This window comes from Penicillium verhagenii (assembly GCF_028828195.1).
Source record: "Penicillium verhagenii strain IBT 33310 chromosome Unknown utg000002l_segment0_segment0, whole genome shotgun sequence".
Classification (NCBI taxonomy): Eukaryota; Fungi; Ascomycota; class Eurotiomycetes; order Eurotiales; family Aspergillaceae; genus Penicillium; species Penicillium verhagenii.
The window spans coordinates 606,675-629,819 of record NW_026643166.1 but is presented as its reverse complement, the minus strand read 5'-3'; the positions used below and the strand labels follow the sequence as shown (position 1 = coordinate 629,819).

Below are 23,145 nucleotides of genomic sequence, written 5' to 3'. Positions count from 1 at the left end.
CGTTTTTGTTCAATTTAGCGTACTTTCAGCTCAAGATTGATACCCCAATGCAGCATTGGTTCTATTTGTTGAAGAAATGTTAAATCTAAGGTACATTTGTTTCTAATTTTGTTTTTGAGCGCCACGTTATGAGACCTAGTCTACGACTTCGAGTCCACAAACAAAAGCTCTGCCAGCTCGGAATCAGCGTCGACGAGCTTCTGTAACTCCCCGTCCAGCCGTTCTTTAAGAAGGATTTGATCCGCACTAGGAGATTTAGGGTTCTGCAAAGCATGCTTCAACATCGAAACAGCACCCTGCAGCTCCCGTGACAACTGGGAAAGTTGTTTTGCGAGAGTACTGTCCTGTCCTGCTCCACCTGCTTTGTTCTCCTCAGAAATATGGAGCCAGCACGAACACAGTCCGGCCAGAATCTCGCCATGCCATTTCCAAACACGAGGGTGGGCATTCAGAATGACATCCTTCGTTGTGGATACGGCGGCAGAGAGAAGTGGAGGATAACCTGATCCGAACGGGTTCCAGAGGGTCACGCTTAGCAGTGGAACAATATCTTGAAGGTACTTGATAGTCTCGATGCCCAGTTCGTTAATGACAATAGAAATTTCATCCATTAGGAATGTGGAAAGCTTCGGATGTGGGAAGGAGGGTGAGGACTCTGAAGCTGGCGCCGAGGAGCTGATATGATTGAACGAGGTGACTAGGTTTGATCGAAGTATTTTGACGAGATTCCTTTTGTAATTGTCTTCGTTCTGTTCTGCCCGGAAAAGTGCAATCAGTACCGGGTAAGCGGCGCCCAGCATTTTGATGGATTTGTCTTCCGGGGTGATGGTAGGTAGGAAAAGGAGACATGGCTTGATGGCTTCTTCGAAAACAGGGATAAGGTTTGTTCGGAGGAGGATATCTGAGTCGCATTTTTTAATCGTGTCGATTAGGTGACCGAGAAGCTGACAGCCCTTGACCTTGAAGGCAATGGAGCTATCGTCGATCAAAGACAGTATAGCAGGGACTAGGAGTGGGAAGTGTGCTTCCAGGTATTTCTTATCGGCAGGCTAGAGTCAAAGTCAGTATGATTGCAGTAATATAATTAACGATAAAATATACCTTGTACTGAGACACAATCCAGGAAAGAACACTTGTGGCATAGATGTCCGTGTTCTTCCAGGGCTTTGCCGAATCATCGAGTGCACTTCCGTCGAAGCGTGGCAAAGGCACAGGATGGAAATCCTTACGGCCCTCGTTCGTGATGTTAGGATTCCTCTGTTTCGTGAAAAGAGGGCGAAGTTTTTCCTTGAGAACGCGTTCAATGGTATTCCAAAGATCAGGCCATGGGTTACCATAATACATGTCGAGTGTTTTTCTAGTATTAGGAGTGGTCCATGGATCTTGCTCGGAATTGAAAGTAGCGATGGTAATTAAAGCATCCGGCGAAGTGGTTGCACCACTGTTTGGAAAGGTACAATCGGTATGCGCCTTCATCAGGAGAAGAAAGTCTGCGGCCAGCGAGGCTTTCAAAATGCTTTCATCCCGGGCTTTCTTACTGCCTGTGGGATTATGTTAGTACAAACTTGCCACTTTTGGAACAGAATCAGTCGTACCTGCGGTCACATCGAGGGTGTCATCAAAAAATGACGCGAATTCTGTTGATGGCAGTGCAGCTTCATGTGCCCATTTGATTAGGTTGAACATTGCCGTGGCCTCGTTGCCTTTAAGCTGTTTGCAACCCGAATCATTGGCCATCAGGGTGGGAGGGTTCATGTCAATGTAGGCCAGCGCAGCATACAAGCTTTCACATAGCTGATCATCAAGTTAGCTTGATTTTCTGAGCGCATGTATCCAAGATAACATACATCCATAGCGGTGCGATGGTCGTGATTTGAGACATTCTGCCATAACTGGTGCAAGTCACCTTTAATCGACGACTTTCTCGCGCAAAAGACTTGAGGGGGAGCTGATTGGCCTAGTCTCCAAGTTTCTTTTGGGAGAATCTCACGGGCCTCTTTCCTTAATTGATCCATGTTGGATCTTAAAGGTAAGCAGCAAGCTAAAGTTTTGATGAACTAGGTTGACTAATTGGAGAAGTGGAGAAATCTGAGTTGGGAGATTGATGGGTTGACGGTTGACCCCACGTCACTTGATCAAATCCTATGCATGTAATTATTTTGAGTAATTTTTTTCTCTCCATCACAACCCCAACTCCCCACGACGCCGCGAGATCTGATCGAGAGTCGCGTTCTTATCTGTATCGGGATTTAGGAGTTGCCATTCTACTACCATTGTGGTCGCCCTAGACATCCACGGTCCCTTTTTGGCGCCTAGGTGCTGCATAATATCCCCACCATTAACAACAGGCACGAGATAATTTACGTCCATCAGATCCTTGTCTACAAGGTATGAGATAAAGTGATTATACTCCGGAACCACTAAAGATAAGTCAGTATTGAGCAAAAAAAAAGTGAATGAAAGAGACTGTACCCCTGCTGAAGTCACGTCCCTGCATGACTTCTTGAAGAATGGCCAAGACCACACACAGTTTCCATTCCTTGCCCCATTTGCGAATACGCAGTCCCATTTGCTGTCGGATTTCGGCCGGGCTACCACGGAGAGTGTTATCGCACAAAGCGGATTTCTGAGCAGTGATGTCCATATAATGCCAGCTTGCATCACGGAGGATGTGGAGGGTTTTGTTATCAGCGCGAAAGCTGTCTCGACCAACCTCGACGACGCGAGTTGGAAGTGGTTTATGATTAGGAACAGACGCAGCTCTAGGCGGTATAGATGACCATGGGGCAAAAGCAGCGATCATCCAGGCATAGTAGATATTACTTTCATCGTCTATCAGTCGCTTGCGCAAGTCATTCACTGCCGGTTCGGACTCAGGGTCCAATAACTTTTCTAGCGTGTTATACGCAAGAGGCCAGGTCAATGTATCAGTGGTTACCTCGTCTTGGTGGTTGGCGAAAATGGTTGGGTAAAGATTGAGTCTGTCGATGAACTCCAAAGCGCCTCTAGGGTCCGGACCTGATTTGAAATTTATTAGAACCCGATCATTAAATTTGTGGTGTTCAGCCGGTAGACTCACCTTTGAGCATCTTCTCCACCTCAGCCAGGACGCGCTCCTTGCTGATTTTCAGTTTGAGAGCAGCTTTGATATCTTCATTTTGCATCGCGCTCTCAGCGTTAGGGTCGATGGAATATCCCAGTCTGCTGGCGAATCGGATCAAACGAAGTACGCGAAGCGGGTCATCTTTGAATGTCTGATAAGGTTCCAGTGGAGTGCGAACCAGGCGCCTCTGCATATCATCCAGCCCTTGTTCTGTAAGATCCTCGAGCTTCGATTCGTTAAGATTGTAGAAAAGAGCATTGATGGTAGCATCTCGTCGTAGCGCATCTTCTGTCGCAGTTCCGAACTCCATCTGTGGGTTTCGACTGTCGTCCGTGTATGTCTCTTTGCGCAGATTGACGAGATCAATGTCCAGACCAAAGATCTTGGTTGTTACGGTCTCCAAATGTTTCGACTTTTCTGGATTGGCTTCGATTTTGTGTAGGCTCACAAATGCATCATCCATTTCCCCACTTGGGAAACTCTTTTTGTATTTCTCGAGATTTTGAGGGTTGTCCAGGTAATCCTTCAACAACATACCGAATTGGTACCCAGTCATGTTGCTGATGCCGATGTCAATGTCATGGCTTCCCACCCCAAGTAATTTGTCCCTAACCCAGCCGCCTGTGAACCGTAGGACAGTCTGAGTGCGATGGGCTATATCACTAGTTCCATCGCTAGATGCCTTCTCATCAATGTATCTCGCGACATCGAGGAGGAGGGTTTGTAAGGTGCTTTCGATGGGGGTGAGGTGAATGGTGGGGTGATCGCGAGCCATTTCTTCGATAGAACCACCCCGCACTGGGGAGGTGGAAATGCGTCGTCTTTTATTTGCTGGCTCAGGAGAGTGCGAACCAAGTTCGCGGCCTTTCATGGAAACGTGCCAGGCAGTTGAGTAGGTGCGATGCGCGAAGTTTGAAAAGTTCCGCGGGTGTGTATGATGGTGTACTTGGTTCGCTAGAGGGTGGGCAAGTGGAGTGGGGATTTTAAGTCGAAGAGCGATAAACAATGAATCAACACAGCGCAAGCTGGACATTGAGCGCCATGAGTCAAATACGTGGTGAAAGTGTATAATAAAAAAGTGAGTCAGTTGTGCTAATCGCCGATCGGCGATAAAGCTTCCATCTCACGTGGTTGCATCATCACCCGCGTCTTTTCTTGTAGTATTGTTTAATACGCGCAAATCTTAACCGGTCTACATAGCTTTGCGCCTCACCTTTATTGTTGACCAATCCAAGCTCTACTCCGGGCTTTCAAAATACCCTTAACCTAGCGTAGTGCTCTCATCCGCCACTAGAGCCTTAAGCCTATCGGGCCCGAACCCAGCGACTTGGCTTTCCCCCATCAACAACGACCTACCTAACCTCTGACCTTGTCGCCGAACACTTTCGCCACGGCGCCCGCATTCCTTTTTTTTCTCAATCTCCCGGTCCATGGGGCCTATCCATTCCTTTTATTAAGTCGGGTTCGCCAAAAACAGTAGGAGTCCATGACATCGCCCGGAGATGCTGCTCCGGTCAAACCACCGCCGTCCTTCTCGCCCGGCGTTGCGCGAGGCACCTCAAAATCAAGATACCCAGACGAGGCCGAATCAACACATTCCATAGACACTGAACTGGCAGAGTCCCGCTCGGGGTCTTCTCCGACGCCTTCTCAATCAGCCACAACTACGGAACTGCCCATCCGGTCATCATCACCACACGCCCGCTCCATCAGGTCGTCCACCCCGCAATTAACTCGAACCTCACTTGGATCGCCTTTCGATGGAAGATTCGATGGCTCAGAAGATATAAGGTCATTAATTATTCGCGCTTTCTCCCCAACAGTCGCCGTCTACGCCTCCGAGGACACTGATGAGCTGGTGCGGAATAAGGGGTTCAAGGGGGGATTCTGGGAGTTGATTAGGCCATTTGGGGACACCATCCCTGGAAAGGTGGTCATCCGGGACAGTGTCGGATCGAGCCGTGCCTGGGAAGACTATGGAGTGCGGTTTGTGGATTTGAAAGGGTTTGGCCGGGCCCCTGCAGGCCGAGAGCCTGTACAGGAGTCATCCTTGACGCAGCTGGAAGAAATACTGGAGCAGCAACTAGAGATGGCTGATGGGCCTCTCGGGGGATCTTTTACCTCAAAAGATGCACTGGGGGTTCCCGTGGCAAGCCCGCTGTGGAAGTTGCTGTTGCGCCAAATACTATCCGCTACATCTCCGGCACCCCATGAAACATTCACACACCCGGTTGCCAGTGTGATTGTTATTAGCTCACGCAACACATCTCCGCTGGAAACTCTCCGACAACTGTATGGTGAAAGCAGTTCTGGTGACCGGCGGTTGCCGGACTGGGTCAACCCGGAGTATCTTCGATATTATGTCTTGGTCCATGATGAGGAACGTGATGACATTACAGAGTCAACAAAACTATATGATCAAATGAAGCGGCACTTTGGCTTACACTGCCACTTGCTAAGGCTTCGTAGTAGTCAGTGTATCGTGACGGACGATGATAGTGTCCAAGTGCCTCCGTGCGAGTGGCTGTCCCCACAGGAGCGCCTGTCAGGCGTGGGTGAAGCAGGCAAGTTTTCTTTGGATCAACCTGAACATCGAAAATTGAGAACCAAACTAACACTACAGCAGAGACACTTGTGGATCTTGGGACGGACGGTACTCCATACCTGTTCGATTCGGATGCCACTGCGATTCGAGCGTTTATTCGCGAACTCATGGTACAGTCGGTAATTCCGTTTATGGAAAACCGCGTTGCTGTTTGGAATGATCAAATCGCATCCAGGAGGCGTGGAATCAGTGGCAGATTCATGTCAGTGGGCCGAAGATTCATGACTTTTGGTTCCGGCGCACGATCTGGAGCTACTGGTTCCTCAGGAGGAAGTGGCAACTACGACGCTACGAACAACTACTATGGTCCAGATGCACCAGAGGCTATTCTACGAAAGATGGCCGACTTCGCTTTCATGCTTCGGGATTGGAAGTTATCCGCGTCTACATATGAAATGATCCAGTCAGATTTCAAAAACGACAAGGCATGGAAATACCATGCCGGCGCCCATGAAATGTGTGCAGTAAGCATGCTACTCAATCCACTTGCTATGTCCGCCAAGATCAAGCTCGAAAGTGTCGATCAAATGTTCGAGAATGCCTGCTATTCTTATCTTACACGATGTTCAGACGTGCCACATGCACTGCGTGCCTTGACTCTTGGCGTCGAGCTTCTCAAATCTCGGGGTGGATCTGCCACTGAGAGCGCAGCTAGATGGGCCATGAGGGTCATGGATTTCGGCTTGGTCGGTCCGGTGGGTCAAATTCTGTTCACGGAGAGGGTTTCAGCATGCTATGCTTCCAAGATCTCCATGGGCGGAGCTAAATGGGGGGCGCGTCGCCGAAAAGCCGGTATGTGGAGCATATTCGCTGCAAACCAATGGCTTAAGGCAGGTAAGCCTAATCTGGCTTCCGCTTGTCTTGAAGAAGGAGAGCGTCTCTACGGCGATGTGCTTGACACAGATGGTGTTTTTCCAATCCCAGAAATGCAGAGCTTTGTCGATAACCTTCGGCGCTCTGTGAAACTGGAATATCTCGGCGCTAGAGGCTTTGATACTCAAGATGAGCCAGCTCCCGAGGATCCAATTCCTACCGAAGAAACTAGCGAAAAACTCGAGAAGATTGACAAGCGGAACCATCGGCGTTCACTGATTGGGCTGCCTATGCAGCTGGATGTGGGAAATCTCAACATGACCTCAGGGGCCAGGGACCCCGAGAACACATCAAATGATGACTTTGAACGAGCGTGAAGCATGAATTTAATATCTGATCATAACATATAAGAATAGAGTACATTTCTGGGCATTGTCCATTTGATTATTTTGTGTTGTTTGCTATGTATGATGATAGAGATAAGAGTCACGTGTATCTTATCGATAAAGCTGTGGAGCGCATGATGTTGACATCAACTCTAGTCCAAAATCCACCTTTCAATCCAAAGCGAAATATCCTCTCTCCTCTTCACACCTTTATTTGTATTTCCCACCCCATATACCTGCATGGCCTACATAAGAGCCACAACTTTGCCGTAGATTGTCTCAATATGAGTGATCTTTTGAACTACATCCTCAATAATGAGGATGCATTCCGAAGGTACGGGACCCGGGTTTACCTGCAACAACCTCAATGAGATGTGAAATGGAAACGAGCGAGCAGAGCGGAACTAACTACATACTCATAAACTTCAGGAATCGACTCCCATCTCTCTATTCCGACTTCACCACTCAAAAGAAAACAAACCCCGATGGCTACGCTGTAAACATCGCCGCATGGGAATCAGCATTGAACCGCGCTGCGAAACGCGGATATACCTCATCACGGGGAGTGCGTGTACGATCAGGGTCGACGGCGTCACAGAAGAATGGCCCACCGCAGCGGAAAAAGACCGACCACCTCCTTCTACGGACAGATGAGTCATTAGCCAGAGATCTGGAGCTTCCTGAGTGGGGCAGACCTGTCGCACTCGGGGCTGTTTTTGTATGTTGCGAATGCAGGCCTTGAAATTCGAGATCCATATCAGGCCGTGGTTCTCTGTAGCTAACTTACCTCACAGGACGAAGCCATGCGTAAACGCTCTATGGTCCCTTTGCCACTGTATAAGACCACTCCGGGTTGCTTACGGAAGAACCAGTGGAGATTAATTGACCCCGCTGCTTTGAGCCCTTGGAATGTTATGAGCTGGGGCGTCCGTCAGTTGAAGGGATTTGTGATTGGCGATGGAGAGTCTGCGCCAAAGATACAGGTCCAGGAGTTAGTGTTGGTAGAAAACTTGGAGGTAAGTATTACGGATTTTATTTGGATGTTTGGAACCAATGGCTAAGTTCTATGACATCACAGGAAGCTGGAGATTTGGTTGTCAAGAAGGCAACCGGCGGCAAGTCTTCTAAGCTGGATCTCATACTATCGAAAGAAACATTTGTCGAACAATACGCGACGATACTACACGATGCTACAGAATTGTCAGACTCTGATTTTGATGTTCTTTTGCTCTATCTATCCCGCGATTGCGGGGCCATTGCATATGATGGCAGGGTATGTGTGGCTAAATACATTAGGTTAACGATCTATCAACGCTAACAGATGACCTCCAGACAATCAAGTTCAAATCCGCAGACGAGCCAGCTCAAATCACGCAGCAAGACACGACAATTGCGTCCATCAAAACGCTCGTGGCAACTCTCTCAAAGCAAGTAACGGATATGGAGTCAAAGATTGCAGAGCTCACCCAGTCTGCGAAGACGGCCTTGGCCAATAAAAATAGAATATCCGCTCTTTCGGCAGTGCGATCGAAGAAGCTGGTTGAGCATAATCTTTCCCAGCGACTCAGTACCCTTGCACAACTAGAAGAGGTCTATCTCAAGATCGAGGGCGCTGCAGGTCAAGTTGAGATCGTCCAAGTCATGGAGGCAAGCACAGGCGTATTGCGTGGGCTACACACTCAAATCGGTGGCGCCGAACGAGTTGAGGATGTTGTCGAAACATTGCGCGAGGAGATGGCGAAGGTGGATGAGGTTGGTAGTATTATGAGCGAAGCTGGCCCAGTCATTGACGAAGGCGAGATCGATGATGAACTGGAAGCTATGGAGAAGAGTGACCAGGAAGCGAAAGAGGAGCGGGAAGCAGAGGGAACTCGGAAGAGGCTCGCCGAGCTGGACAGCATCAAACAAGCTTCAGACGAAGCAGCCCGCCACGCAAAGGAGAAGGAATTACTGGATTCTGAGCTGGCAGAGAGCATCGGTAGGCTCTCTAACATGTCAGTCGAGGATTCTCCGTTACCAGCTAAATAAACGTAGTAGTTTGAAAGCAGGTAACATGTTTCATGGTCATGATGCGATCAGTTCATCATTTGGCGTGTTTGGAACCGCTCAATAATCGTCGAGATCCTCAACAACGTTGTTTTGCAACCCATCTGGGGGTGTTGATGCTGGCCCATTCGCTTCAGATGCTCCTGGAATGGTGGATCGTACCTGGGCATCGGTCTTCTTACGAGCACTTGCGATAAGCCGCTTGAAGTCGTCGTTATGGTTTGCAGACCACCCAGCTGCATCAAAGTCTTTCCCAGTGACGTTGTTTCTATCGAAAACAGGTCTCATTGAGCCCCCGCCTTGTGTATCTTCCCACACTCTCAGCTCGCGCAGCAATTGCATTCTGGATTTGGGATTTTGGGAGTCACAGTTTGCATTCCATAAGTTAACCCATTCTGTGTGGCGTCTTTTCATAAGATCTTTGGCCCCCTCTGCTGGAATGCCGAGCTCCTTGAACTTTTTTCGCAACTGGCTTTGGTTCATAACATCGTAATTCAAGGTGGGCAGTCTATTTAGTTGTTTGTTGGGTGAATTTTGCGCGCGTGGGAGCAGTCTTGAATCGCATCGAATTAGACGCCATACTCCGGGCTTTATAGATGGAACGACCTACCCGAAAGTTGATTGGTGCCTACTCGGTGGTGCTTGGGCTGCTTCGCTTTCAGCAAGGCATCTGTCAATATGACTACTGACGGCCTGTATCGTCATAGATCGTGCACAGACAGGGCATGTGGTCATGCCGGCTGTATAGAGTTAGACCGGAGGCAATATGAGGATGTGATATGACTGACCTGGTATATATTCCTCTTCCTCGCCCTCGCCCTGGCTATCATCAACTACTTGTGGTATATCTTCTGGCGCTTGCTGCACAACTTGGGTGCTCCTTGATCTTGTCCGTAGCCGCGGGGGGCTAGCTTCCACTAAGGAAACCACCTCTGGCTGCTCCATATGATTTGCTTTGCGCTTCTTATGTTGGGGCTCCGGGACGCGATTTGATTCCTGGTCCTTCATCGACTTGAAGTTTCGAGCGAGTTCCAACACAGCAGGTCGCGCCGTGTTAAATGTATTCAATAGTTCTTGCACTGCCCAGTTGCGACGCAGTTTTAACACCTGGTCTCCTTCCCGGCAGGCGGGACATCTGCCGTCGGAACTAAGGCAGCGACGTATACAAAGTGAGCAAAAAGTGTGCGAGCACGAGGTGATCATCGGTGTATCGTAGAAGTCTTTGCAGACTTGACATCGGAGGGCGGACTCGAGAGGCGCGAGCAACTTGAGTGGAGTATCTAACCAGTCGGTTGAGTCGGTAATTTCGTGAGAGTTCTCCATCGTTGCGCAGGGACGGCCCTTGAGCTGTAGACGAAGGTGAGTTGGGTCAGAACCAACTCAGAGTTGGTCCGCGTAAATATGGCTAAGCAAAGGGAAGACGCCGAACTTCGAAGCAGCGAGTGGGTCCGGAACCTCCACGCCAAGACCGCTGACTGATACGCGTAAAGTGGTTTCGCGTCTCAAACATCGAGCTACTGAGTATCTGCAAGCTTCAATCACCATGGATCCTAAGATTTTCCTAGCAGAAAATGTGCTCAATGAGCGGCGCAATGTGAGTTCTATCTACCTCGATATAATCAATTTAACTAACGGCTGACCGTGACCAGGTGACGTATCGCTCCTTGAGCCGCGCTCTCAAAGTCCATGCCAACCGCGCCAAACAGTATGACCCTCTACCTTTTACTTTGAGTTCAGAAACGGAGACTTATCCTATGCTACAGGGTGCTCTATGAATTCCATCGAAATGAGAACGCAAAGAAACCGCAAAGTGTCCATGCAACCTACGTCATTTCTGGTGTTCAGAGCCCACAACCTGTGACTGCAACGGGCCCTGCGAACGATGAAGATGAGGTTATGCAAAGTAGTCCTTACATGCCGAGCTCCATGCCGAATCAGGAATCAACCTCCGGAACCACGCGCATCACATCTGTCATACTTGTCCGTGAGGAAGATTTGAATGGTAGGTCATTATAGTAGAGTCATCGTCCCATTTTCTAATCGTGGTTTTGACTGGGGCAGATGCGAAGACCACTTTCCGATCGATATCGTCAATTCATGTCTACAGTATTCAATCCACGGTGCTTCAAGACCTGAATGTGTTGATAGATGTGGCTCGGGAAGTTGCGACTGCTAGTGTACAGGATGACCCACTGGATTGTGGAATGAAATGGGGCATGATACAAAACCGTAACGTCAAGGTATATTTGCACAGACGTCTGCTGCATGGGGATTTTGTTGTCTAATTATAATTACAGCGGAGAACCGGAGCGCGCCCACCACCATCTGCACCAGCACCTAAGGCTGAGGCACCAGCGGCCAAGGTCAAGCTCGAACCAACCGTACCCGCCAAGCGACCACTGCAGAGTGAACCCTCCATCAAATCGGAATCCACGGCGGAAGAATCCAAGCCCCAACCTTCCTCGAACAATAATTCCCAATCGTCTGTCAAATCTACGGCCTCGGCTCCTAAGAAGGGTAGCCTCTTTAGCTCTTTCGCGAAAGCAAAGCCGAAGAAACCTACAGCACCCGCAGAGCCGGTATGTTAATTTTACCATTCCCACCGTTGAGATTTACTAACTATTATCTCAAGGCCGCTAGTGTTACACCAGATAGTGGGTCAGAAATTCTGCAACACAAAGTTCCTAGCTTACATTTTACAGTTGCCCTTGACGATGCTTCAGATGAAGAGCAGGAAGAGCTATTCCCTGATAGTGGTGACAAAGCCGATAAATCGGCTGCTGCGATCCGCGAAAGCAAGAAAGAACGCGAGGAAAAGCTGAAACAGATGATGGAAACCGATGATGCCGATGGTGGGTTTACGTTTCATTATAATAACCAGCCTACAATTCACTCACACCTATGCAGATGAAGAGATGCCGGATGCCGATGACGAACCGGAACCGGAACGAGAGCAGACACCCGAAGAGCAACTCCCGCCGTCCAAGCCTACGGAGCTAAAGGAAGAGGTCACAGTACGAGGGGGACGTCGGCGAGGCAAGCGACAAGTTATGAAAAAACGCACGCTTAAAGACGAAGAGGGTTATCTAGGTAAGTTTCTTTTCTTCCGTGCTCTGAGGTCTGATCCCGCCAGCATCTAATACGAAATAGTGACTCGGGAAGAAGCGACCTGGGAATCATTCTCTGAGGATGAGCCGGTGCCGAAGAAGAAACCTGCAGTCAATGTGCCCAAAGCAAAGGGGGCTAAGCCAGGACAGGGAAACATTATGTCGTTCTTTGGAAAGAAGTAGAGAAAGTTACCACATGTGCAGTCTATACTAGTAGTAATACACAAATAAAGAGCGGCGCACTTCAAGTTCCAGGCATATCTCTAGCTATTAAGTGGTACCTAGTAGCCCCAGGAGTATCCAACTTTGAAATGTACATACAACATTTGAATGTAGTTACGGATGGCCCCTTTAGTAATTGAGTCCTTGTATACTAACACTTGGAATGAGTATATACTCAGTACCTAACATGTATGTACTTGCATATTTTATTTTTTTAACTGCTAGAAAGAGCAATCATGCGACGAAAAAACCTGTAGTGAATGGGGTGATTCTTCGAGGTGGACGGTGGACAGGAATATCTCGTCACAGGTATACGAGTAGGACAAAGTAAACAAACGCCGATCACTGTACATCTTCTCCGCATTTATGGTGGAGACGGTGCAACCATGCCCGTGGCCGATGTCACCTCGCCCAGTATTTCCCCGCGACATTAATCTCGTTTATGTTTTCCAGACTCAATTCCATGCCATGCGGAAAGGAATGCAAGTATCCCTGTCTGGTTGTGATCGACATTAAGTCTACAAAAGCCCATGGCCTCCCCTCACCTTCCTCCGGATCCCCAGCCCCGGAGAACTTGACAACAGAAACTCGCCTGTCATGCCTATTTCAACTTTCCTGACGGCCGGCCTTCTTGCCCTCCAGGTACATGCCTTACCTGGTCGGGACACCCCTGCGATACTTCGTCGCGCGTGTCCCGATTACACGACCTATGCCTCGACGCAGCAGTAAGTCGCACTCAGTCCTGCTCTGGATCAGTACTGAGCTAATATCGCCCAGTGGTCCTTACAGTGGTGGTCCTCTGAATCTCCCATATCAGCGCCCCGCAGAAGCCTGTCGCACTTTCTCGTCCGATTCGGTTGAGAAGGTCATCGAGGATGTCACTTCGCGTTTGGTTGATAAAGACCTCGCACAGATCTTCCGCAACGCGTACCCGAACACGCTTGACACCACTATTCGGTGGCACGTAAATGGCAGCAGCTCCACTACGACTCGTCGAAACCTCGACAAACGAGATACCTCGGATTGGAGCGGCCTCCAGACCTTTATCGTGACGGGCGATATCAATGCGGAGTGGCTGCGTGACTCAACCAATCAGGTCACCAATTACCAGAAGCTAGCAGCGACGGACAAGGGTCTATACGATTTGATTCTTGGCGCAATTCGTACACAAGCCGAATTTGTGATTCGATCGCCTTTCTGCGAAGCATTCCAGGCACCTTCCGTAAGTGGCATTGCGCCTGAGAACAACACCGAGGTCGACACCGTTCACCCGGGGTATGACAAATCGTTTGTCTATGAGTGCAAGTACGAGCTTGATTCCCTCGCTCACTTCCTTAAGATGGGGAGAGAGTTTCATGAGAATACCGGTTCGACCGAGTTCTTGACGGATCGATGGTTCAAGGCGTTGCAGACTGTTCTCAGCGTGATCGACGCGGAGTCTAAGCCAACCTTTAACTCGGACAACCAATTTGTTCAGAACCAGTATACCTTCCAGAGACTGACTACTCTTGGAACCGAGACACTGACCTTGTCGGGTGTCGGCAACCCGCTCAACAGTGGAACTGGCCTTATTCGCAGCGCTTTCCGGCCTAGTGATGATGCTACCATTCTTGGATACTTCATTCCTCCGAATGCTATGATGTCTGTTGAGCTGCAAGGTATTGCAAAGGTTCTTCAAGCAGCCGGAGGTCATGACAGTTTAGCCTCTGAGCTACAAGACCGAGGCGAGAAGCTTGCAGCAGCAGTCCGCGAACACGGCATTGTCACCAATGGCAAATATGGCGAGGTTTACGCTTTCGAGGTTGATGGCTATGGATCGCGGATTATCATGGACGATGCCAATGTTCCATCTTTGCTCTCTTTGCCATACCTAGGCTTCTTGAACCAGACCGACGAAGTCTACCAAAATACTCGCAAAATGATTACCGATAAGCTCGGCAACCCGTACTACCTGGAAGGTCCTGCTTTCCATGGTATCGGCGGTCCCCACAGTAAGTTCATTTCCAGTATATTGCTTCTATTTTGTCATATGTGTACAACAACTAACATTATTCGCAGTTGGACTTACAAATGCCTGGCCCATGTCTTTGCTCATTCAGGCCCAAACCTCTGACAACGATACTGAGATCATGGAGTGCATCAACCTCGTTCGCAATTCGAGCTTGCTTGGCCTCATCCACGAGTCGATAAATGTTACTAACATTAAGGATTACACTCGGCCTTGGTTCTCATGGGCTAACTCCGTGTTTGGACAGACTATTCTTAAGGTTGCTGCCGAGAGGCCTTATTTGATCTTTGGCGAGGGCGCAGAGCCCTACATCGTTTCTTAGAACCCAATGACTGCATGGTACTTTTGTTCTTTTATTATACCATGAAATGCGTACCAATTTTTATCTTTCACAGCGTGTGATCGACTTATCAATATAATTCCTCCTGAGGTTGCGAATCTTGCGATAGTGGATTGGGTCAAAATGATCGGACTTTTTAGCGGAAGACAGGATGAACCAAATAGCTTTTTACGGAGAACAATCAATCCTGTAGAAACATGGATATAATGTACGTTAAAGAAGAAAAATAAAGTACAAATGCGACAGGAAACTTCAAGTTCTCAATGGAATCATGATCGATTGATACACAACTCCGGTGACTTCACCGCCTTTGGCAGAACGAGAGATTTGGGGGGGAAACAGAAGCTCTGGGAAATTTTGGCGGTCGAAGATCAGCGAAACCCCTCGGACTTCCACGACCTCTCCTTTTTTCTTGGTTTTACATTCCCTTCGAGTTACGGTTTCGATCTATCTCGATTTTTCATCATGGCCTTCAACGGCCAAACACCCACCATTGTCGTGCTGAAGGAGGGTACGTGACCATTTACCCCCCGTCGGAGGTACCGTTGTGGTGGGATGCATCGATGCTAACCATTCGTCTCCTTTGAACAGGCACCGACGCCTCCCAGGGCAAGGGTCAGATTATCTCCAACATCAACGCATGTGTTGCCGTGCAAGCCACTGTTAAGAGCACCTTGGGTCCCTACGGTGGTGACCTCCTGCTTGTGGACAGCAATGGCAAGACCACAATTACAAATGACGGAGCCACTGTGATGAAGGTGCGAATTCCGGAATTTCCTGCTGCTTGTGGCCGGACCAGCGGGTCTGTACAGTGACAGCTGATTCTGATTCTGATTTTTGATATAGCTTCTCGATATTGTGCACCCCGCCGCCCGCATCCTCACTGACATTGCCCGATCCCAAGATGCCGAAGTCGGTGACGGAACTACCTCGGTCGTTGTTCTTGCTGGTGAGATTCTTAAGGAGGTTCGGGAACTCGTTGAGCAGGGTGTCAGCTCGCAGACTATCATCAAGGGTCTGCGGAGATCTAGCGCCATGGCGGTCAACAAGGTTAAGGAGATTGCGGTGGAGATGATCAACTCCGCTGAAAGCGAGGAGAAGAAGATTGAGACCCTCCGGCGACTAGCTGGAACAGCCATGAACAGCAAGCTTATCAAGCGCAATCAGGAGTTCTTCACAAAGAGTAAGGCAGGATTCGAAGATGTTGATATAGGGGGCTGAGATGGCTGACGAGGTCCTTTTATCTTACAGTGGTTGTCGATGCCGTCCTTACCCTTGACCAAGACGACTTGAACGAGAACTTGATCGGTATTAAGAAGATTACCGGTGGTGGTCTCCAGGAGTCTCTTTTCGTTGACGGTGTCGCTTTCAAGAAGACCTTCGCCTACGCCGGTTTCGAGCAGCAGCCCAAGTGCTTCAAGGACCCCAAGATTCTGTGTTTGAACGTTGAGCTGGAGTTGAAGAGTGAGAAGGATAATGCGGAGGTCCGCGTGGAGCACGTCTCCGAGTACCAGGCCATTGTCGATGCCGAATGGCAGATCATTTACAACAAGCTTGAGGCTATCTACAACACTGGTGCCAAGGTCGTGCTCAGCAAGCTGCCCATTGGTGATCTTGCTACTCAGTACGTCTTTATGGGTTCCAATGGATTGATGATTCTTTGAGATATGTGTACTAACGGGCTATCTAGGTACTTCGCTGACCGAGACATCTTCTGTGCCGGTCGTGTTGCATCGGATGACATGAACCGTGTGTGCCAGGCTACCGCTGCTGCCACCCAGTCTACCTGCACTGATATCCAGGACCGCCACCTCGGTACCTGTGGTTTGTTCGAGGAGCGTCAAATCGGTGGAGAGCGCTTCAACCTGTTCTCGGCGTGCCCCGCAGCCAAGACTTGCACCCTGGTCCTCCGTGGTGGTGCTGAGCAGTTCATTGCTGAGGTCGAGCGCAGTCTTCACGACGCTATTATGATTGTCAAGCGCGCTTTGCGCAACACCACCATTGTTGCCGGTGGAGGTGCCACTGAGATGGAGCTGTCAGGTCACCTGCACGGCTACGCAGACCGCAATGTCCCCCACAAGCAGCAGGCGGTAGTCAAGGCGTTCGCCAAGGCCCTGGAGGTCATCCCCCGCCAGCTTTGCGATAACGCCGGCTTCGACGCCACCGATATCCTGAACCGTCTCCGTGTGGAGCACCGCAAGGGTAACGTGTGGGCCGGTGTGGACTTTGACAACGAGGGTGTCCGGGACAACATGCTTGCTTTCGTTTGGGAGCCTAGTCTGGTTAAGGTTAACGCCATTCAGGCCGCCGTGGAGGCTGCATGCCTGATTTTGAGTGTAGACGAGACGATCAGTAAGTGACCTATCACTCTTTCCCCTTCCATTCACCCCTCCTCTCCTCTGAGAGGGGTCATGTCGTACCTGACTAACAAAACTTTGCAGAGAACGAGGAATCCGCTCAGCCTGGTGCCCCACGAGGTGGTCTTCCTCCCGGTGCCGCACAGCGTGCCCTTCGGGGACGTGGCCGTGGAATGCCCCGTCGCGGATAAACGAGTTAATGCCACGAGATGATGGTTCTTATCAACAAAAAAAGATTGGAGAATTGGTATTTTCTAATGAAACAAGCTTAACCCAGCAATATGGGGCTTTGCTTTTCGTGACTTGAGGATCTATGACAATACGGAATATAGAGAAGAGTTTGTAGACAATTCCTTTCCTCACATAGTACATATGGCACATAAAGATATTCTCTCTACCGGATGTATTGCTTTTGTGTGATTTTTGAAGTTTGCAACCTTAGCTTGAAACCTGAGCATATGATGGATCCAAATGTCAACTTGTTGCGGGGGACAATGATTCAGCGTGCTTATTGTCCACGACCTACTGCACACGATTCCAATACGAATCATATACATAAAGTTTCTGCCTCCATCTCCACATCTATCGATTTTCGCTTCTCATCATTGGCGCTTACACCGTACCTGACTCTTCCAAGGTACCCGACCGAAATATCCGAGAGATATTGATTCTTTGCATATCCACGCAGAAAGTGGATCCGATAGAATAGAATATCTGGATTCTGTGGTCACTTCTAGTACTAGTGTCTCGATCTGTGTAACCGATCTCTGATCACCAATCCAAAATGGTTCAAGTTTTCAAACTTTGGACGAATAGAAGATCAGAATTAGTTCCAATAGCGGGGTCTCGCTCGGAATTGCAGGGATGGAATTATAGGTAGCGCTGGTCTCGGAGGTGCCGATGGGCTTGGGCTGCATGTCAGATATAAAGAAGCCTGAGAACAGGTTGGAATATTTGGACTCCTTTTTTTTTCTTTTTTTCTTTTTCATCCTTCAATCCTCCCTTTGATAGAGAAGTCTCATAGAGATTCAAAACTTGTAAGTAAAAAAGGTTTTATTGTGGTCGATCGCAGTTCGTGCATTGATCTTATCTTTTCTTAACCTTTTATGCATTTCATTCTCTCCTTTTCACCCTGGTTCATGCCATACTAAAAAAAAAAAGAAATCACTAAAACATCTCATCACTTCCTACTTCGCATTCTATTCTCCTTATTCCTTGTATCTCTTGTTTTTTTTTTCTCTTCAATACTTTAAAATCCTAAGGAATATCGTGGGTTTTGAACCGAGGCTTGGCAACTCCTGTACTTCTGGGCTCTGGCACTCTGCGGATCGTCTCCACCCAAACCTCTCTTTCCTTCCTCTGACCTCTCCACGCGTTTCCCCATCTTTCAACAGGTGTCTTTCGCCATGTCTTATTATCCGCCGTATGGCGGTCCCCCTGGATACCCTCCGTCCCAACAATATCCCCCGCAACAAGGCTACCCGTATTGTCTCCCGTCCTGGTCGCACGTGTTGGGCGCTAAAGCTGACTGAACTGTGTTCGCAGACCAATGAATAACCAACACCATCACCAGCAACAGCAGTCCTACGGCGGATACCCTGGCCAGTCTTACCACCAGCATGGCCAACCACCTCAAGGCCCCCCACCACAAAATCCATATGGATATAACCATTCACCCCAGCCGCCTCATCAACAATACGCCTCGCCTGCCCCGCAGCCTGGATACAATGTACGTCACCGAGAGCTAGATTAACCCCAACTTGGTATGCGGACCATCATCTAATTTTTTTTCTTTGATTTTTTTTCGCAGGGAGCTCCAGGATATCAACAGCAAGGCCAGCCTCCTACCGGCCAAGCCGTTTACCAGGGTCAACCCCGCCCAGCAGGTTCGCAATCGTCATGCCAGTTCCCGTTTCACAAATGAGAGAAAAAGACTAACAATATCCTATAAAACCATAGGAGGAAACTCATACCAATCCCAAGGAGGCCCCACTGCTCCTCCCACTGGAGCAGTCTCGTTCGGAAATGGTGCTCCACAAGGTTACAGCTTCCAATACTCTCGCTGCACGGGTAAGAGAAAGGCATTGTTGATTGGAATCAATTATTTCGGCCAAAAAGGTCAGCTGCGTGGATGTATCAACGATGTGAAGAATATGTCAACCTACTTGAACCAGAACTTCGGATACGCCCGTGAGGATATGGTTATCTTGACTGATGACCAACAAAACCCGATGAGCCAGCCGACAAAGGCAAACATCCTTCGTGCCATGCACTGGCTGGTGAAAGAAGCACAGCCGAACGACTCGCTCTTCTTCCATTACTCCGGTGAGTACTAGTCTAATAGATGGGGGGAAACTAAAAGGATTGAATGCCGAGACTAATACCCTCGGTCTAGGCCACGGCGGTCAAACACCCGATCTCGACGGTGACGAGGACGACGGATATGATGAGGTTGTTTACCCGGTGGACTTCCGAAATGCTGGTCACATTGTTGATGACGAGATGCACCGGATCATGGTGCAGTCACTTCGCCCTGGTGTGCGTCTCACAGCAATCTTCGATTCGTGTCACTCTGGTTCCGCGCTGGACCTCCCATACGTCTACTCCACCTCTGGTATTCTCAAGGAGCCCAATCTGGCCAAAGAAGCTGGTCAGGGTCTCTTGGGTGTTGTGTCTGCATATGCACGTGGTGATATGAGCGGCATGATGTCCACCGCCATGGGTTTCATCAAGAAGGCCACCAAGGGCGACGAGGTGTACGAGCGCAATAAGCAGACCAAGACCAGCCCTGCCGATGTTATTATGTGGTCCGGCAGTAAGGATGACCAAACTAGTCAAGATGCTCAGATTGCTGGACAGGCTACCGGTGCCATGTCATGGGCTTTCATCGCTGCGCTCCGGAAAAATCCTCAGCAGAGTTATGTGCAGTTGTTGAACAGCATTCGCGAGGAACTGGCTTCGAAGTACACTCAAAAGCCGCAGCTGAGTTGTAGCCACCCTTTAGGTAAGACTTCGGCATCCATGTTGGAATCCAAAGAAATTCTTCCTGACTGATTACTTTGCAGATACGAACCTCCTCTATGTGATGTAAAACCACAATGAAGCATAATCAAGCAGCGATCATCAGGTCCTCAGGCCCGGACTCTGGCTTTCCAGTTTTTTTTTCTTCGCCATGTATCTAATTTCATGCTCTGGTGTCTGTGTATCACTCGCTATGGATACTCCGATTTCCACCAATTGTCATTTATCTTTCTGACTTGTTCTTTGTTCAAAATTTCATCTGGAGTTATACGGCGGAGTGACGACACCCCGGGTCTTCCTGACCTCATTGTAGACTAACACCTCGGAAAAGTTCCCCACCGACCACACACACAAGGTCTTCCTATCAACTAAGATGCAATCCGTACTGAGCATGATCTCTCTTCTCTAATTTTTGTGCAGTTCGCCAATCTCGCCCCCTCATGCCTGCGTTATGCAATCGTTTCTGGAACAACGACGGATCTACAAACAACTCGAGAAGCAATTCGTCGTCAAACACAACTATCCTGATGATGTTTGGACCCACGAACGCCGATACTGGTACAGAGATGGAGGAGGCATCTCATCCGAAGAACGATTTGCAGATGATGGGGCTCCAGCAGCCCGACGACGGGAGCATGGTCAACGTACTAGTATAATTCCTGGACCAGCGCTCCAGCCACGACACTCCTTGCGTGCACATCTCGGTAGAGAAGAGGATATCGAACGACAAGATTGGCATCCTGCATTTGATGTTGATCCTTTTACTATCAATACCAGGGATACGCTCGGCTCCAGTGTGGATATGATGCTTACTGGTATAGAAGGATCCCGGGCACGTGGAGATGTCAGCACTCCTGATGGACTTGTGACGGATAAACAACCCGGTGAAGAGGAGGAGAAGATTATAATCATCACCTACGAGGGTGACTGTGATCCTGCCGATCCGCATAACTGGTCTATGCCAGCTCGCTGTGCAAGCACGGCGCTTCTGGCCTTGATGGGGGGCACTATCTTGTTCTCGTCTGTCATCGATGCCACTGCGTTGACTAGCACGAGGAAGCTCTTCCATACAGGCTTCGAGGTTGAGTCTGTCCCGACTGGTATGTTAACACAGTCATAAAAACTCCAAATCCACGAGTCTAATCTGGACTCTACTAGCCCTCTTTCTCTTCGGACTTGGATTCGGTGCACTGATTACTGCACCGATCTCTGAGCTTGTCGGTCGAAATCCAGTTTATCTTACTTGCTTGCCATTGTTCATGCTCTTCGATATGGGAGCTGGAATGTCCCAAAATTTCACCACCCGCTGCGTTTGCCGTGGTCTCGCAGGCTGGTTCGGCTCCGCGCCTCTGGTCTGCTCGGCCGCTGCTCTAGTCGATCTATGGTCTCTTATCGAACGAAACTACGCATTTCCTTTCTACTCGATCTTCGCCTTTCTCGGTGCAACAGTTGCTCCCGTCCCCGGTGCCATAATAAACTGGACACACTCAGTCACCTGGCGTTTTGTGGATTGGACAACCATCATGCTAGCAGGAATCTCATTATTCTTTGTCTTATTCTTTCTTCCGGAAACATATAGCCCGGTGATTCTGCACTGGAAAGCAAAACAACTCCGCCGCCTCACAAAAGACGACCACTTTCGCTCTCCTCTGGAGTTCAGACGCACAACCTTCTACAAGCGCCTTGGCCGAGCCCTCTACCGCCCTACCCTACTCCTCTGGACCGAGCCCATCATCATCATCTTTTCATGCTACCTCGCCGTCATCTTCATCATCCTCTACACCTTCTCAGCGGGCTTCATATCAGTCTTCTCAAAGAAATACCATCTAACAGAGGGCCAAACCGGCGTCACCTTCCTAAGCATTTCCACCGGCGTCCTCCTCGGAAGCCTCCTGGTTCCTTACACCCAAGTCCTGGTCCGAAGAGACATCTTCCGCGCTCGCGATCGTGGCCAATCACGTCCAGACCCAGAAACAAACCTCTACCTCTCCATGTTCGGCGCCCCGGCCATCCCCGTCTCTCTATTCTGGATGGGCTGGACGGCTCGCCCCAGTATCTCGATGTGGTGCCCGCTCGTAGCTGCCGTTCTTTTCGGGTTTGGCGTATACTGTGTCTTTGTGTCGAGCTACCAGTATATCACTGCGTCGTTTGAGAATCACGCTGCTAGTGCGCTTTCGTCTTTGCAAATGTTTCGCCTCGTTGCTGCTGGTGTGATGGCTGTTTTGGCGGACATTATGTACAATAACCTGGGTGTTGCCTGGAGTATGACTTTGCTTGGCGGTCTTGCTACTCTTTTCATGCCTGTCCCGTACATTATGTATATTTATGGATCGCATATTCGGAGATGGAGCCGGCATGCATCGAGTAGCGAGGGGTGATTTTCGGGGCAGGTGGGTAGGACCTTGGGATCCTTCAATGTTGAAGCCTTGAAGCCTTGCATGAGATGCATGTGTGAGTGCATGATATATATAAACCTTTGTACTATCTAGTATTCGTGGATAGTAAAGTGCTGCGAGGCGAGGGCTTTACAAACATTTGAATTTCCACGCCCGTTCAACGACCTCCAGGGAGTGCTCTCTTTCTGGATGACCTGAAAATGTGCCTCGGGATCCACATGCAGTTTGAATCGTGCAGAATCAACCCTTCGATTCCATCCGTCCTCCAGCGCTGTAAGCGGCCCAATAGTTCGCCTGTCCGGGGTAGAAATGTCATAGTAGCATATAGAACGCGTGTGGTAGATGCGGTGACTTCATCGGCCGTCTTATCCTCAATCACCTGTAAGGCTTCCGTCGTCCATTTCTCAAGCAGGCTGAGATCGGGTATATCGAAGGCACATTTCTTTTCCTCGATGATATATCGCGGCGATCGTTGGGTGATTGGAGCTCAAAGCCTTCCATGCCTCACGGAAGCAACATGATAGATCTTCTTTGGCGAGTGAGCCTAGCGGCGTCACCGAGGCAGCGATGTTAATGGTCCAGTGTTCACGATTGAACGGACGAGCGGCATCGCCAAGTATCTTGATAAATGTTTCATTTTTTTTCATTTGAGCCGAGTGGACTTTCACATTGTTGTTCGTTCACTTGAGATCATGCCATGTCGATTTGTTTGCCGACCGGGGATAAATCTTGCCAGGTTGC

At 49.3% G+C, this 23,145-nt stretch overlaps 9 protein-coding genes across 9 annotated transcripts; 6 read left to right on the top strand and 3 right to left on the bottom strand.

The window, feature by feature from the left end:
* Window positions 1-140: 140 nt before the first annotated feature.
* N7466_000234 (Tti2 family protein) lies at window positions 141-1,853 on the bottom strand (the record flags this gene model as incomplete). Its single annotated transcript, XM_057159632.1, has 4 exons — window positions 141-1,049; window positions 1,102-1,541; window positions 1,596-1,794; window positions 1,848-1,853. 4 exons carry the CDS (start codon window positions 1,851-1,853, stop codon window positions 141-143), a joined length of 1,554 nt encoding a protein of 517 aa, XP_057025880.1.
* A 328-nt stretch (window positions 1,854-2,181) lies between these two features.
* N7466_000233 (tRNA adenylyltransferase) lies at window positions 2,182-3,974 on the bottom strand (the record flags this gene model as incomplete). Its single annotated transcript, XM_057159631.1, has 3 exons — window positions 2,182-2,420; window positions 2,473-3,018; window positions 3,080-3,974. 3 exons carry the CDS (start codon window positions 3,972-3,974, stop codon window positions 2,182-2,184), a joined length of 1,680 nt encoding a protein of 559 aa, XP_057025879.1.
* Window positions 3,975-4,589: 615 nt separating this feature from the next.
* On the top strand, window positions 4,590-6,898 carry N7466_000232 (TRAPP III-specific subunit 85 family protein; the record flags this gene model as incomplete). Its single annotated transcript, XM_057159630.1, has 2 exons — window positions 4,590-5,654; window positions 5,708-6,898. The coding sequence occupies 2 exons, from the start codon at window positions 4,590-4,592 to the stop codon at window positions 6,896-6,898; spliced, it is 2,256 nt and encodes a 751-aa protein (XP_057025878.1).
* A 293-nt stretch (window positions 6,899-7,191) lies between these two features.
* On the top strand, window positions 7,192-8,935 carry N7466_000231 (putative vacuolar sorting protein SNF7 family protein; the record flags this gene model as incomplete). The annotated part of the gene is made up of 5 exons (XM_057159629.1): window positions 7,192-7,241; window positions 7,337-7,625; window positions 7,702-7,923; window positions 7,986-8,180; window positions 8,240-8,935. The coding sequence occupies 5 exons, from the start codon at window positions 7,192-7,194 to the stop codon at window positions 8,933-8,935; spliced, it is 1,452 nt and encodes a 483-aa protein (XP_057025877.1).
* Window positions 8,936-9,013: 78 nt separating this feature from the next.
* rad18 (E3 ubiquitin-protein ligase RAD18) lies at window positions 9,014-10,276 on the bottom strand (the record flags this gene model as incomplete). The annotated part of the gene is made up of 3 exons (XM_057159628.1): window positions 9,014-9,506; window positions 9,564-9,693; window positions 9,742-10,276. 3 exons carry the CDS (start codon window positions 10,274-10,276, stop codon window positions 9,014-9,016), a joined length of 1,158 nt encoding a protein of 385 aa, XP_057025876.1.
* Window positions 10,277-10,496: 220 nt separating this feature from the next.
* N7466_000229 (Six-hairpin glycosidase) lies at window positions 10,497-14,612 on the top strand (the record flags this gene model as incomplete). The annotated part of the gene is made up of 11 exons (XM_057159627.1): window positions 10,497-10,547; window positions 10,603-10,658; window positions 10,717-10,955; window positions 11,015-11,193; window positions 11,251-11,532; window positions 11,586-11,805; window positions 11,861-12,043; window positions 12,104-12,224; window positions 12,810-13,007; window positions 13,060-14,273; window positions 14,341-14,612. 11 exons carry the CDS (start codon window positions 10,497-10,499, stop codon window positions 14,610-14,612), a joined length of 3,015 nt encoding a protein of 1,004 aa, XP_057025875.1.
* A 483-nt stretch (window positions 14,613-15,095) lies between these two features.
* Window positions 15,096-17,178, top strand: N7466_000228 (chaperonin-containing T-complex subunit CCT7; the record flags this gene model as incomplete). Its single annotated transcript, XM_057159626.1, has 6 exons — window positions 15,096-15,141; window positions 15,222-15,388; window positions 15,477-15,813; window positions 15,882-16,254; window positions 16,321-16,982; window positions 17,072-17,178. 6 exons carry the CDS (start codon window positions 15,096-15,098, stop codon window positions 17,176-17,178), a joined length of 1,692 nt encoding a protein of 563 aa, XP_057025874.1.
* Window positions 17,179-18,606: 1,428 nt separating this feature from the next.
* Window positions 18,607-20,041, top strand: N7466_000227 (caspase family protein; the record flags this gene model as incomplete). Its single annotated transcript, XM_057159625.1, has 3 exons — window positions 18,607-18,716; window positions 18,798-19,312; window positions 19,383-20,041. The coding sequence occupies 3 exons, from the start codon at window positions 18,607-18,609 to the stop codon at window positions 20,039-20,041; spliced, it is 1,284 nt and encodes a 427-aa protein (XP_057025873.1).
* A 418-nt stretch (window positions 20,042-20,459) lies between these two features.
* On the top strand, window positions 20,460-22,386 carry N7466_000226 (MFS transporter; the record flags this gene model as incomplete). The annotated part of the gene is made up of 2 exons (XM_057159624.1): window positions 20,460-21,108; window positions 21,167-22,386. The coding sequence occupies 2 exons, from the start codon at window positions 20,460-20,462 to the stop codon at window positions 22,384-22,386; spliced, it is 1,869 nt and encodes a 622-aa protein (XP_057025872.1).
* Window positions 22,387-23,145: the final 759 nt, after the last annotated feature.